The sequence below is a fragment of the Poecilia latipinna genome, unplaced genomic scaffold (assembly GCF_001443285.1).
Source record: "Poecilia latipinna isolate Pla-1442-1.1 unplaced genomic scaffold, P_latipinna-1.0 Scaffold698, whole genome shotgun sequence".
NCBI classification, from domain to species: Eukaryota; Metazoa; Chordata; class Actinopteri; order Cyprinodontiformes; family Poeciliidae; genus Poecilia; species Poecilia latipinna.
The window spans coordinates 128,547-142,419 of NW_015113314.1; the positions used below are offsets into that span (position 1 = coordinate 128,547).

At 37.5% G+C, this 13,873-nt stretch overlaps 1 protein-coding gene across 1 annotated transcript; it reads left to right on the forward strand.

The window, feature by feature from the left end:
- The first annotated feature begins 216 nt into the window (after window positions 1-216).
- Window positions 217-13,415, forward strand: LOC106955018 (cell wall protein DAN4). Its single transcript, XM_015044965.1, has 4 exons — window positions 217-337; window positions 5,995-6,859; window positions 9,860-10,030; window positions 12,124-13,415. Exons 2-4 carry the CDS (start codon window positions 6,010-6,012, stop codon window positions 12,237-12,239), a joined length of 1,137 nt encoding a protein of 378 aa, XP_014900451.1. The 5' UTR covers window positions 217-337; window positions 5,995-6,009; the 3' UTR covers window positions 12,240-13,415.
- The last annotated feature ends 458 nt before the right edge of the window (window positions 13,416-13,873 follow it).

The window sequence follows — 13,873 nt, forward strand, 5'->3', positions numbered from 1 at the left end:
CAGCGTGGCAACTAAAGACTTCTATTAGCTTCTACATGAGAACATGAAATAAGTGAGCAAAGACAAACTAATTAAACCCTGAAAGCCTCGTTTTTTTTTGTTTTTCCAATCTCCATCCCACGTGGCCTTTCCAAAGAACCAGGTGAATGCAGTACTGGGTGTGTTGGCAGGTGTAAGAACAGGTTGAACAGGTTGTGAATGCCACTCTTTTAGGCCCTCCTCCTCCTTTTATCCACTTCTCTCTCCAGGACAACCGCTGATTCATTCTTACATATTGACAGGCCAGCGAAGACGTTTCGATGCACCTGTTCTCATCTGACACAGCTTAAAAAATAAGGTAAGGATTTACAGAGGATACGGTTTTATTTTAGCAACATATATGACACATGGGCTTACATAATCCTAACAGGCAAGGTGGTGGCTTTACAAAGCTTTAGATTCAGGAAGTGAGTCCTGAAACCAAACCACAAAATTTAACAGGAAGGAAGCATAATAGTTTAGATTATGTACCTATAATTGTAAAACCTTGAGTAGCTACATTAAAGTATGATATACAAACAAACCACAAAGGTAAAGATAATTTAGAGATAGTTTTAAATGTTATTAGACTGACAAATCTTTAATGAGCTATCATCTGTTGTTTATCTGATCATAAGTTTTTTGTATAAAAAGAAATAGCTGTTCTCTTCTTACTATATAAAAAAGATAATAGGTCTGTACAACCTGAAATGTTACCAATATTAGCATAAATTAAAAGATGACGATAACATAGGAAAAACCAGGGCGGCTTATATGTCACATAATTAGTCGTATTGGTCTTTGTGTGGTGGCTGAATGGTTTGCAGGGTGTAGTGTTACCTTTAGCCACTGTGTGTTCTTTTGTTTACGTGGGACTGGATCTCTGGAAAGTTGAGGCTGACAGGGCTGCTGAGGCGATAGCTGCTACAGACTCTGACAATTCAGCAGAGTGGGAAATCTTTTCAACAGAGGGCTCCTCTGAGCGTGACGGGTCAGAGGTAAACACGTCTCCTGCTGTCTCCCCTGACCTCTCAAAGGCTGGTTGGTGTGTCGCTCACGGTCAAATATACTCTATAGCGGTGCCGAGGGAGGATGTGAGAATAACATGACGGAGAGGAAGTGACAGTGGTTCGTATTAAAACAACCCACATATGTGGGTAGCACCAGCTCAAAATACTGGTATCGTTTGTCTCCGACAGGTCTGAATCACAGCAGGTGACCTGTGGCATTTCTGAAACCAGTTTTAAAGCTTAAAATAAGGTTCCTGTTTAATCAGAATTGTTTCCTGACAGACGTCAAATACATTTACATGGCTGAAATCCAAACAAGTCAATACCTTCGCTGCGTCACCTGTTTGACTTGTTTTACAGTAACTAGTTTCATTTACAATCCAGGCCCTGCAGTGTAATCAGAGAACTTGAAAGCAGAGAGAAGAATTTATTATCTACGTGTATAATTATTTCCAGCGTTAAAATAATACAAATACATTTGATAAAAATGAATTTAACCACTTTTTTTGGGAATATCTTAGCTCCTCATAGTTGAAATGTTTGGTTTTGGCAAACATACTATATATTATGTCCAGTTTAAGTTTTTTTTTTTTTTCTCCTATGTTTTAGATTTTAAACTACAAGAGACTGAAAAGTTTCATTTCAAAAAAAGAAATTGTGAAGAAATTGCTGTTAACTTTCAAACAAACTGCAAACTTCGAAGCCAACCTTAATGCTGCTAGTTGCAGACAGCTAGCCATCTGATGGGCATGGAAACGATGCTCTCACAAATATGATTTAAAGAGAGAGAATCATGTAAAATCAACTTTTTTGAGCCATGTCATACTATAATATTATTCCCTCATCAGAAAAATACCTGGTGTTTTGCTTTATTTTAAGGATATTTGAGGAATCCCTGAATTCAGGGGTATCTAAGCGCATGCTCATACAAAGCGCCACCTACTTCCACAAACCTCCTCCTCAGGGCTGCAGTGTCCAGCCAAGTATCCGCCTCACAGAACTCCCCATAGCTACGCCTCCCCCACTCACTGGCTCCAGTCTAACAGCAATTTAAAAAAAATCTGATGCAACTGTGTGTCTGTTGAACTTTATATAAGCAGTGTAAAGAAAGAGAAGGAACTTCCTAAAGAGAGACAGGCCAATTTAAAAGCATCATATTGCAAAGTCAAATTTCTTGTAACTTATGCTTGATGTATACACTTTTATAGCAACTGAAGGTAACATAGTTACTTGTTTGTGCTATAAAATTGCACAACTTACCTGGGAAATACATAATACCACCCTCTGAAGAGTGATGAAGGCCTCCTCAGTGATTTTTTTTTATTTATTAGCTGACTGTCAGTAGAATAGGGCAGGGCAAGAATAAAACTTTCTTTCATTGTTCAAAATGAGAGTCTTAAACAGATTCAGAGCGTTGAGCTTCAAGGACTTACCTGCGGAGCTCAAAATAATACCTTGAGTTTATTTCACCTGACAAAGTCCCTCAGTTACAGCAACTAGATACAGCATCCTGACACGGACTTCACTGGGGAGAAAAACTGCACCATTTTAATAATGTTATGCAGCACCCCAGATTGCTTGCAGAGTAACATCAACATTTTTTTTCTACTTTGGAGGTACAGATGCGCAAAACCTTGATTCTCTGCAAAGGTTCAAAGTGTCCACGGGTTAAAAACAGAAATAAGGACGGTGGAGGTGGAACAAGTTACGTGGCTCCCTTCTGAGAGCATTGTTTTTAGTTTTCACTCAACAGCTTCACTTCAGGTTAATCATAATTTCCATGCAAAAATATTTGCTGTGTTTTATATTTTACCTTTTATATTTCTACCTCTGCAATTTACCACATTGTGTGACAGAAAATGATATAAAGCACACATTGTTTCGAAACACAAACTGGTTTGCCTTTTTTCTTCCCCTTTAAAATAAAATATCAACACTTTATCCCGGTGACTTAATCTCACTCCATTCTCTCCACCCTGGTGGATTGAAACACTTTTCTAAATGACAGGCAAATGTGAACAGTTTGATTGATCCAGTATTCACTCAGCAAGCAGGCGCCGTCATACCACCCACAGCGTTTCCATTTATTTTTCAAAGAGCGGACAAAAACTGGCACATGCTGCGAGGATGACAAACAAGCTGTTGAGAAACTGACCATGGATTACTGTTTCAAGCTCATTGTTGTTTGTCAATCTATGGCATGACAACACAGAAAAACAATCATTAATTAAGAGAAAATTGTTCTATATCATTTCCAGTTGGCCGTGTCCAGACTGCACTGCTACAACAAACACATGGCATTGTTACAAGAGGCTGAATCAGAAATAAGATCATCTCATTTGCATGTCCTTATTTCCAGGAGGCACCAATTTTACACTCAGTAGATGGATCCTTTCACTGTGGTACTGAGAAGGAACAAAGCAGTAGATCAACAGAGAAACTCAGAGCAACCATGCCCTGTAGGGAGTTGCTGTCATTTGTATGTAGGAGTCATGCCGAAGGGAGAACACAAAGCTCACAGAGCATTTGTGCCAATTCACCCCTTCAGTAAGTCACATTTTTTTCTGAAGACTGTGTTGCGACTCTGCTGAACTGTATAAACTGCATAGAAATTCGCAGATGAGCTCCCCATGTTGCGGCTCAGGGTGTCATGATCCCGGAGTCGTTAACTATCATTTGAGAGGGTCTCAGGAAGTCGGACAGGGTCGACTGCTCAAGGATTTCTATTATGACTTGTGTCAGTGGACCTGACCTGCACCATCAAAGCAACAATTTTGTTTTTGAACTTTTGGGAAATTGGTAAAAGCAGAGATGTTTTGCTGCACTCAGTGTGGTTAAGGCTGAGTTTAAATGTGGAAGGAAAAACAGCCGTTTAACACACAAAGATTTCTCCTGAAGGCATTTACTCTTGGCAGGTGTGCAAAGAGGAGCTTTAGTCACAGAAAACCAAAATGCAATATCATCATAAACACTTCTAAGATGTTTTAGCTTTTAAAATCTGCATTGTTAAATGTAGTTGTACTTATGAAGCCTGAAAAAACACTGGTGCTCAGCAGAATACTGTGCTCTATAGTCATTAAAACAATGTTTGAGTTTGCAGTTTCCTGTAGTAGAAAATGACTCACCGGATTGCAACTGGGTGGCATGTAATTATTAAAATAAAACTACCCCATTGGATGTGGGTTTTATTAAATGTCACATAAACTGTTATTCTCTTCATTAGGAAGGGAAATATGTAAATATGAAATAAGAGCATCCTGCCACTCCCTGTCATTGCCGGACTGTTTTTAAACATCATGAATAATAATGACTTCTGCAGCAACAGACTGACAAGAAAATCTAGAAGCCTTGTGACTGCAAATTATTACCAGTCCATCTGAAATGTACATCTATTGTTACTAGTTGTTAATGCCACATGGCAATTATGGTCATGAAGGAATTTTTAGGAGATCCTTAGAAAGACCTATTTAACTTTTATGGATCAGAAAACGTAGCTGGATAATTGATCTTATCCGCAATGTCAACAGAGGATGATTATATCCTAATGCCTACACTGCATACTTGCTGTGTGTTTCAATGGCAAAAGAAGATATGCTGCCTTAGGAAAAGAACACCAACATCATCTTCCTACCCATTAGATACTATAGAATACACAATTTGGCACCCAGCTAAGGCAGCCTGCCATTGACTGTACGCACGTCAAAACATTCTGTCTTGAGTGTGGCAACTCTGCAACGCTATTTATACTGTGTACAAATGCAGAATTTACACAACTGCTACTCTAATGTGGAAGCAACGAGCAAAATAATAACATGAGTTAATGCCATGCAACAGCATGTAGACACTTCACCCACCATTGAGAATTCACAGATCTCAGTATAATACTTGACACAGCTCTTACCCTTTGGTTATGTCAGCTATTAGATATTTGATCACTTCAGGTCAATAAGCACCCATCCCTACACTAGCACTTCATCCTAAAATGCAAAAGAAAGAGAGGCATCATGTTGTCCTGTGAATTCTACACCTTTTCTCCCCGTATGCACACCCCATACAAAATGGAGACTCAACACATGTTTTGAAGACATGACAGCTTCTCATTTGTTCATTAGAAAGACATTTTTTGACACACTAAAATGTCAAGATGTAAAAGCAACTTAAAGCCTGTAAAGATATTCACCTCAAAACTGAAAATATTTCAGGGAATGTTTAAAGTCTTCATGGACATCCATTTTGATTTCAATCATTGTAAGGCTGAATAGATACCAATATTTGCTGATTTGGCCTGATGCTGTTTCAAAGGTTCCCTTTGATGCTTTAGACTGCTTGACACCTCTTTGAAAATTCATGTGACAGTTCTAGTGACACTGTCAAGGTCTGTACTGTCCCATGAGAAAAATGCAAAGATGTTCCCCTCAACAGCTCTGCACCGTTTTGAAGATACCCTTGATTTGAACCTAGTTACTGGACTAAAAGTCCAATCTATCCACCTCTGAACTCATACACAGACACATGCAAAAGAAGATAGAACTGTTATTATATTATTATCTTTTAATCTTTGTATTTGTAGCTTTAAAGTTTTAACTTTTTAAAAGCTTACATAGACAAGAAGCCTACATGTTAGGCTTTGGCCAAAAGGGCAGGAGTTATTCTGTTGGATTGGATTCTGGATAGTGTGAACAGAGACACTCCTCTATTAAAGATTTTATATTACATGGGTAAATTAAATTATAAAGACTTAATGCTAAATATGTTTTGTGGATACTTTAGTATTCACAATTTCTAGGTTTTAAACAAATCAGTGACAAATAGGTTTAGTTTCTGAGATCTCTCTGATAATTAAATACTCCATCATGTATCTCAGTCTTAAATTTAACATGTAAATAAAGCTATCAAAGGAAGACTTACAAAGTAATATGATGTGTATTCCTAGTTTTTACTTTGTCTGTTCTCTTTTTATGTCCAGAAAAACAACAGGAAAATGAAGCCTTTAAAAATCACAGCAAGCCTCCTCCTGCTTCTTCAAGCGTTTCACCTGGTATGCCTGCAAAATTCAACTGACTCTCCGGGACGTACAATTGATAAGGCCTGGCTCCGTCAGCTGCCCAGAAATGAAGTCCAAAGTGAAAATGCTGCATCTAGCGGAGACGGCGGATTTGATCAGGGAACTGATCAGGTAACAGCATTCAACAATGGCTTGAGCAGCGGAATACCATCTGGCTTCATGGCTGAAGAGGAGGAGAATATGACAAGTCAGGATAAGAGTGCAAATTCAAGTGAATTCAGCACAATCATTCCCCATGCATTTGAAAATGAAAGAACTGAAGAACCAAAACTGCCAGACGCAGCCATCTCTCCGAGAAATGTGACCACAGCGTCTGCAAACTCAAGCCAAACCAACATGACAAACCCTGAAGAGGAGTTTAACTCAACTACAACAGCAGACAACACAACTAACGCTGGAGGCCTCTCCAATAACACTAACTTACAGTCCACAACGACCACGGTAAAGCCTGCAACAACAACCGTAACACCTGAGAAAGATAAAGGATTGAGAAACCTGACAGAAAATACCAACACATCTGCGACAACCACAGCAGCACCAGAGATAAATAGGTCAACCACTACAACCACAGCAGCACCAGAGATAAATAGGTCAACCACTACAACCACAGCAGCACCAGAGATAAAGGGGTCAACCACCAAATCTTCAACTACAACTGAGCCACCATCTGAAACCACACAAACAACGTCTGAAACCACCACCACTGCATTTTCGGCTAACAAGAAAATTGCAATCGGCTCGGATCGGGGTTCTGCGACAGACACAGGTATGGCAGACTCCGAAACATATTTCAGACCTGAAAAATTAATTCTTGTATATGTGCCTTTCTAGTAACTAGTTTAATACTTATTCAGGAATGGATAGTTTGGAAGAAAGCAAAAAAAATTCTGGAAAAATCACATTAAAGATAAAGTTTTAGGTTTTCAGTGTACTTTTGATGTGTTGTGACAAAAGTATTTGCCCCTTTCAAATTTCTTCTGTTCTTGCTCTGCAATGTTTCAGATCAAAAAGAAGTTTTCAAGTGGTAATTCTTATCAGAAATATATCCCAGGCCTGGCCCTATGAAGATAAACAAAACTCACCGTTTTTCATTTTCAAAATTTCATTTTTCAAATTCATTTTAACTATGTCAGTATGCATTAAGTTTTTTTTTTAGATAAAGTCTGATACTTTATCCAGTATCAGACTGGATAAAGTATCCTAATTGACAGTGGCTGTTAATTCTTCTGTGGGGTGGGTTTAGAAAGTTTTTCCATGAAAACATAGAATGGAACTTGGTTTTTGTTTTTACTTAGGTTACTCCTATCCTATCCTACATTGGAAATTCGATTATCTGAAATATGAGAGAAAAAAAGCAAAAGAAATCTGTGAGGGTTCAAATACTCTCCCCAACACTACAGTGGTCCAGTCCATCTGCATTTTGGACCCGGTAATGTTTATGAAGCAGTTCAGAAGATTGGGTTGAGTTACATGGATTGCGAAACATTTTTGGTGTGATCAACCCTATGATGCTTTTACTGTTTTTTTAATAAATTGCAGTTGTTTTAAAGTTCATGTTGGCCGATCATTCACTAGTTTGCCTGACAGAAATCCTGCTTTTTTTTCCCTCAAAAGAGAGTATTCAAATGTACTTAACACATCCTGATTGCAAGAGTGACATCTTTTAAACTTTTTATAAGGCAAACACTAATTTGTGAGAGAAACTAGCATGAAATCCTTAATGTATTCTGTGAGATTTGCTCCTTATGAGCACATTTATCACGGTTGCATGTTAACACACTGGGTATTTCCGCCCTTTCCCTGACCCACATTTGGCTCCATTTCTTTTCCCACTGGCAAAGGACAAATGCTCGTTCTTTCAAAGGCAAAGGTTGGATTGAGTTTCAGGTTTTATCGATGGAGCCTCTAAGGGAAAAAGGGTCTGTTACAGCTCCCCTCTCAGCAGGACAATGAGACCCTGTTTTAGCTGCAAAAACAGTCTGAAAAAACGCAGCAAAGGCCTGAATTTAAAGATACCTTTCACTTAATGCAGGAGCGTGAGACTAGCTTTGTGGTGTCGACCTCCAGATTTTGAAGATTTGGGAGTGGGGAAGGCTGCATGTCATACACATTTGTGCAATTCAAGCTGAGATTCTTTTGTTTTTTTTTCTGTTAAACCACCCGGAAAGCTACATGTGGGCAAGCTCAGTGAGAACAAAATGGCCGATAAAGTAGGCACAGGGTTGGATTTTAAATAAAACTCGCATCCCATGGACAGATGTGACAGCAAGACATAACACTAACAAATGATGGCAATAAACGGTAGGAAAACAGTTGTGAAACTGTGGGCGAGCCAGAAGCAGGAGAAAAAAAAAAAGAAAAGATTCTCCACAGTTACCATGACAGGCACAGCATGCTCACAGACAACATACAATGACTCCCACCGTGTTCTGGAGATAAACAAAATATCTATAAATATGCAGGTAGCATAATACTTTGCTTTCTCTTACCTCAATCAATGGAAACACCAACTCAGTCCTTGGTGTTTGATTTCACTTGGCCACAGTGAATATTATAGTGGTACAGCTGGCTGCAGGATAAATGCTAATGTCAGTTTTGACTTACACTTACTTGATTTATACACCTTTATACGTCTCACTTTGCTCATTCACTCAGTTTAATCCCCTGGGCTTCACAATATTTTTCAAACAAGTGAATGCAAGTTTATAAGATTTTATTTTATTTCTAGGCTAGGATAGCAACATTTGAACTCTGACAAATACAAAGTTGTTGGGTTCATTTCATTGTTTAATGTACAATTGCAAATAAAATCTTGGCATATTTCTCAGTATAATTGCTTAGACTATTAGATCTCAATAGTTTACAGACCCAAGTTTATGCTGCTAGTATATAATGCAAACTTAATTAGAATACTTTTAATTAATAAGTGTGAATGCCTAAAATGTTGGCATTTTGAAGTTTTTACTGAAGAGGATAAAAAAAAAATACACATCAGTATTTGATTAGCAGTGCAAAAGAAAAAAATGTTTGATTTTGATCTTTGGTTATTGAACTGCTGCATTCCTTCCTACTGCAGTATTGCTGAAAGATAAAAGTATTTTTTTTTATTTGTACAATATTACATAATTCCAGTGTCAAATAAACAAAATTGTACATTTGACATGCACATAACATTTCCTGATAGAATTGCACGCTTTAAGGAAAAAAATAATCTCTAATTTTTTTTGCTGAATCAGATGGTCATATTGAAATATGACCATATGGCCTATATGCATGTGCTCTTATTGGTACACCAATAAGAATGAGGAAGGCTATGCAACATAGCTTCCTAAAACTCATCCTGCCAGTATGTTGTTTCTGATTGATGTTCTGTGAGAGTCATAACTTCCTTTAATTGAATGGATTCTAATATCTGTGACCCATGGAGACATCAACTGAGAGATGTCACCCAAGTGCTACTCACTCTCCATAAACCTTATTGAGATGATGAACGCAGCATGGCATCTTAAAATATTCAAATGAATTCAGAAAATGATCGTGATTTTTGGCATGTTAATTGCATTAATTATCACAGTGTAAATTCCGCAATTCTGCCTAATTAGGATGTGTATCTATGCAGCGTGCCAACACGTTTTTCGAAAACACATTTTCAGCCCTAATTATGTGACAATTAGCCCTCAAAGATGGGAGTTGATATAAATCATTTAATTGTTGACAAATTATTTATAACTCTTTCCCACCCATACCCCTCTTTTCTCTAATGAAGGTTCAGTAGTGGATCCTTACAGGAGTAAGAGGAGTGTGGCTTGGTTGGCCGTGCTGGGAACAGCAGCTGCGACAGCCGTCGTGGGATTGGTGGCCTACATCATTATGAAAAAGAAACATCAGAAAGCTTTCACTCACAGAAAGCTGGTGGAGGAGTACCCTTCAGATCCAGGTAGGTTTACCCTAAGACACCCGCAGAGAAGACGTTTTCCATGCGGGAGATAAAGCTTTTATTCACCAGAGCCTGCAGGAGAGGTGGGACCACAAGAAAGATTGAGCAACTATTGCAAATACAGCTCCTTCCCAATGTATTCGTACTAGTTTTAAAAAGTTTTCACATTTTGTCCCTTTCGGCCACAACTATATTTTATTGGGATTTTATGTAATTTGATATTATAGTAAGAAAATTGTACACATTTAGCTTTTTTACAAGTAAAAATCTGAAGTCTACAATGCCCAAATTATTCATTGTTTTTTTTTATTTTTATTAATTCATTCATTAATTTATGGATTTGTTTTGGTGGCTTGCAGCAGCCCTAGGTGCTGTCAGCCACCTGTAAACCCAAAGAGCTGGATCTTCTTGTCATTGAATCCCATTGAGTTTTTAGATCTAGACTTGGCCACTTTACGTTAAAATGACAGTTTAATTTCTGCCGCTAACAGGCATCTCCTCCTCAGTGTCATGTCAGCTTACCACAAACCATCATCTGACTGGAAAACTTTCTTCAAGCGTTTACTGTTTCTTTCAATAATAGTTTTGTTCTTGCTGATCTTCCATAAATGCTTGATAGTAGTAGTTATGAACAGATTGTCCTGCTTTGTTGTGTATCTCAGCAGGTCCTTCAGAGTAACCTCAATTACAATGGATTTTATTTAGAGACATCACAATAACAGAAGTTGAATAAAAATGTTTGCATCATTTTTTAGATTTCTATTTAATAGAGAAATTGGAAATAAACTGTTGTTTTGCATCAATTTCAGATCTAAGCTCTACATTATTTATTCCCTTCATACATCTGTAATGTGACAGGATGGGCAAAAATTCCATGAGTGTAAATATTTTTGCCCGACACTGTGGATAGACAGATGGATGTCCATCTGGCTTATGGGAGATTGACTTTCAACTTTAGAATAAATGTTGAAATAAAATTTTTGCTAGGCCAGATGTCCAAGTTATTGCTCCTTAATAGTGCACATTTATTTTCCCGGAAAATTTTTATATTCATTCTTAAACTAGTTTCCATAAGTTTAACATTGTTGGGAGATATGATACATAGCCAATTAACACCTGTTAATGAGAGGGCTTTGGATGTGCTGGCTGGCAGATTTTACTGCCTCCAGACTGTACTGTAACAGGCTGATGTTTGGAGCTGCATAACTCATCCTGCTTTAATAAGGTAACCCCTCCATAATGAGGAAACCTCACCAAGCAAAATAGAGTCACGCAATAGGATAGTGAACAATCTGTCTCATTCTTGTCATAAGCATTGAGATACGAGGTACTTTGTCAGTCACAGTTTACCCTAAGCACCCTCATATTTAACCTCGTTGTAAAGCTCAGAGGAAAATTAAATGGCACAAGAATGCAGAAAGCATTTTTTTTTCTTCAACACGCCTACAAGCATATATTCATACAGTATATAGACATTATAGACATTTTGGGTTGTGGTGATAGGTCATTTTGTCTGTGGTGCAACCAGATTACAAAAGTCAACTGGACTTTGAGCCATTGTAAGTGCAGAACTGTACTGTTCTTTTCACAAGAAACCTTGTAAATGTAAAATGTAAAACAAAAGCTTAATTGAAGAGTCGTTAAGAGATAATGTGCTCCGTTAAACTGATAATAGCAATCTGTAGACAAATGTACTGCATAAATGTCAATGAGTTACATTTTTCATATACATAAAAAGTATTGTTCATCGCATCTCTTCTGGGTTTGAGTTATTTGTTTTTCATGTGTTCATTCACACTCTCACAATATCTAAATATAATGACTTCCTTCTTTCTACAAAGCGAATTAAACCAATCTCCACAGAATTACTGTGCCATAACTAAGTATTGGCCCCATACAGACTTCTATTTTTTTCTCTATTTTACAACTAAATATTTCAGATCATGAAGCAACTTTTGATATCAGACGAAGATAAGAAATCACCACAAACTGCAATTGTAAAAGTACTATTTAATTTCTTAGGAGATAAATATTTAGATTGAAAATGACATTCCAATTCTAAAATAACTAACCTGTGATTTTCTAATTATCAGTCCTCAGATTAGACAACGGTGAACCTTTGGACCTGAATTATGGCAGTTCAGCTTACTACAACCCAGGACTCCAAGGGGACAGCATTCAAATGACCAACATTCCAGGACGACGCTGAAACTTAGGACTCCCTGGACCAACACCTGGAGGCATTCCAGAAAGAAATTGAGAAAATTGTCTTTTTTGGGGAAAGAAGAATGTGAAGTGTTGGAAAAAGAACTGTCGCAGAGTGGCGCTTGCTAATGGGAAAAAGGGATCCATTTACAATAAACTAGGTTTCAGATACAAATCATGCATTGTATTTGCTAAGCCAGTCTAAATTACACTGTGACAGCCAAAATGAACTTTCTGCCATTTAAGTATGTTGCCAAAGAGAATCAAATGAAGGCTTTCCAATTTTGATCATTTATTTTAAATTTGTTTTTGATGAAGGATGTAAAAGATTGTACAACTTTTTGAGAGTATTTTGAAGGCAAAAAAAAAACACCACATGAAGCTGAGCTGAAGAAAAAAAGATTGCGAATTTGGCTCCTGCCAGTTAAAACAAAACAAACACAAAAACAACTGCTGTTTTCCGACTTCTTAAATACCAGATAACACTGTGACCAGCAGAGACATTTGATACAAAATTCAGAAACCCTGATGAACAATGAATTTTTATTTATCAGTAATCACCTGCTGTTACAGCACAATACAGGACATTACAAGTCCTATTTAAACTTCAATTTGAACTATTCGGTAACTGGCAGTCACAGGATGAGTTTGTGAATTATAAAATGATTTAGTTTGTTTTCTGCACTACTGAGGGAGGCGGAGGAAAGCTGGATGCCGTTTTGTTATTCATGGAATGGGTTTATTTCATAAGGGGAGTTGTGTACTTATTTTTAGCACTTTTTAGTTACAACATATTGCACTTTTCAAGTCTTCCAACCTCTAGGTGTCCAAGCAGAGATCTGATATAGCATCAGCATGTACTTTGGAGAATTAAGTAGCATTTACCTGCTTCATAAAGCAACTATTATTAATCCTTCTTGTTCTCTTTATGCTTCAACATGGACCGGGGGGCCTTTAAAAGAAAAGCATCTATTTTAATAACATACAGATGCTGTTTTTGCCCTTTCACAAATCACAGCTTTTTACTTTTATGCATACATACATATATAAACAAGATATTTTAAAATGTTCTGATTAGCTCCTTTCTATTTCCTTACTTTTCTGTTTTACATCAAAATACATGTTCCATCACCACTGTCAAGAAAAATTACTCTCAAAATAAATGTTTTGGCTCCCTCTACCCTTTCACTCGTCATTACCTGATTGAAATCCACACTCGATCAATAGGTACTGTGAATATGATTGATATGTGCCTTGGCTCACTCTTAACAACCAACAAGTTGGGAAAGTGTGCTGTGATATTGGTAGATGCAGCAGGCACGGCTGATTTGCTTCCTTCCTCGCCATAATTTCTGACATCAATCAGAGCTGTGGGCTTGCTGCTGCCCCTAAAGAATCACCACAATTACTACTGAAATAATAGTGCAGATAGATAGTGGGGAATTTCGCCACCTCTTCTTATTAAGATGATACAGAGCTTGAAAAAGCATGCGCCAACAACTAGACGCATAAAAATGTTTTTATTTTGATTACTCAGATGAATTTAAGCACTTAAAAAACAGGATTTTTTTTTCAATTTCTTAGAACACATACAAATGTAAGATAACATTAGCTGTGGGAAATTCAATGGGTTAATTT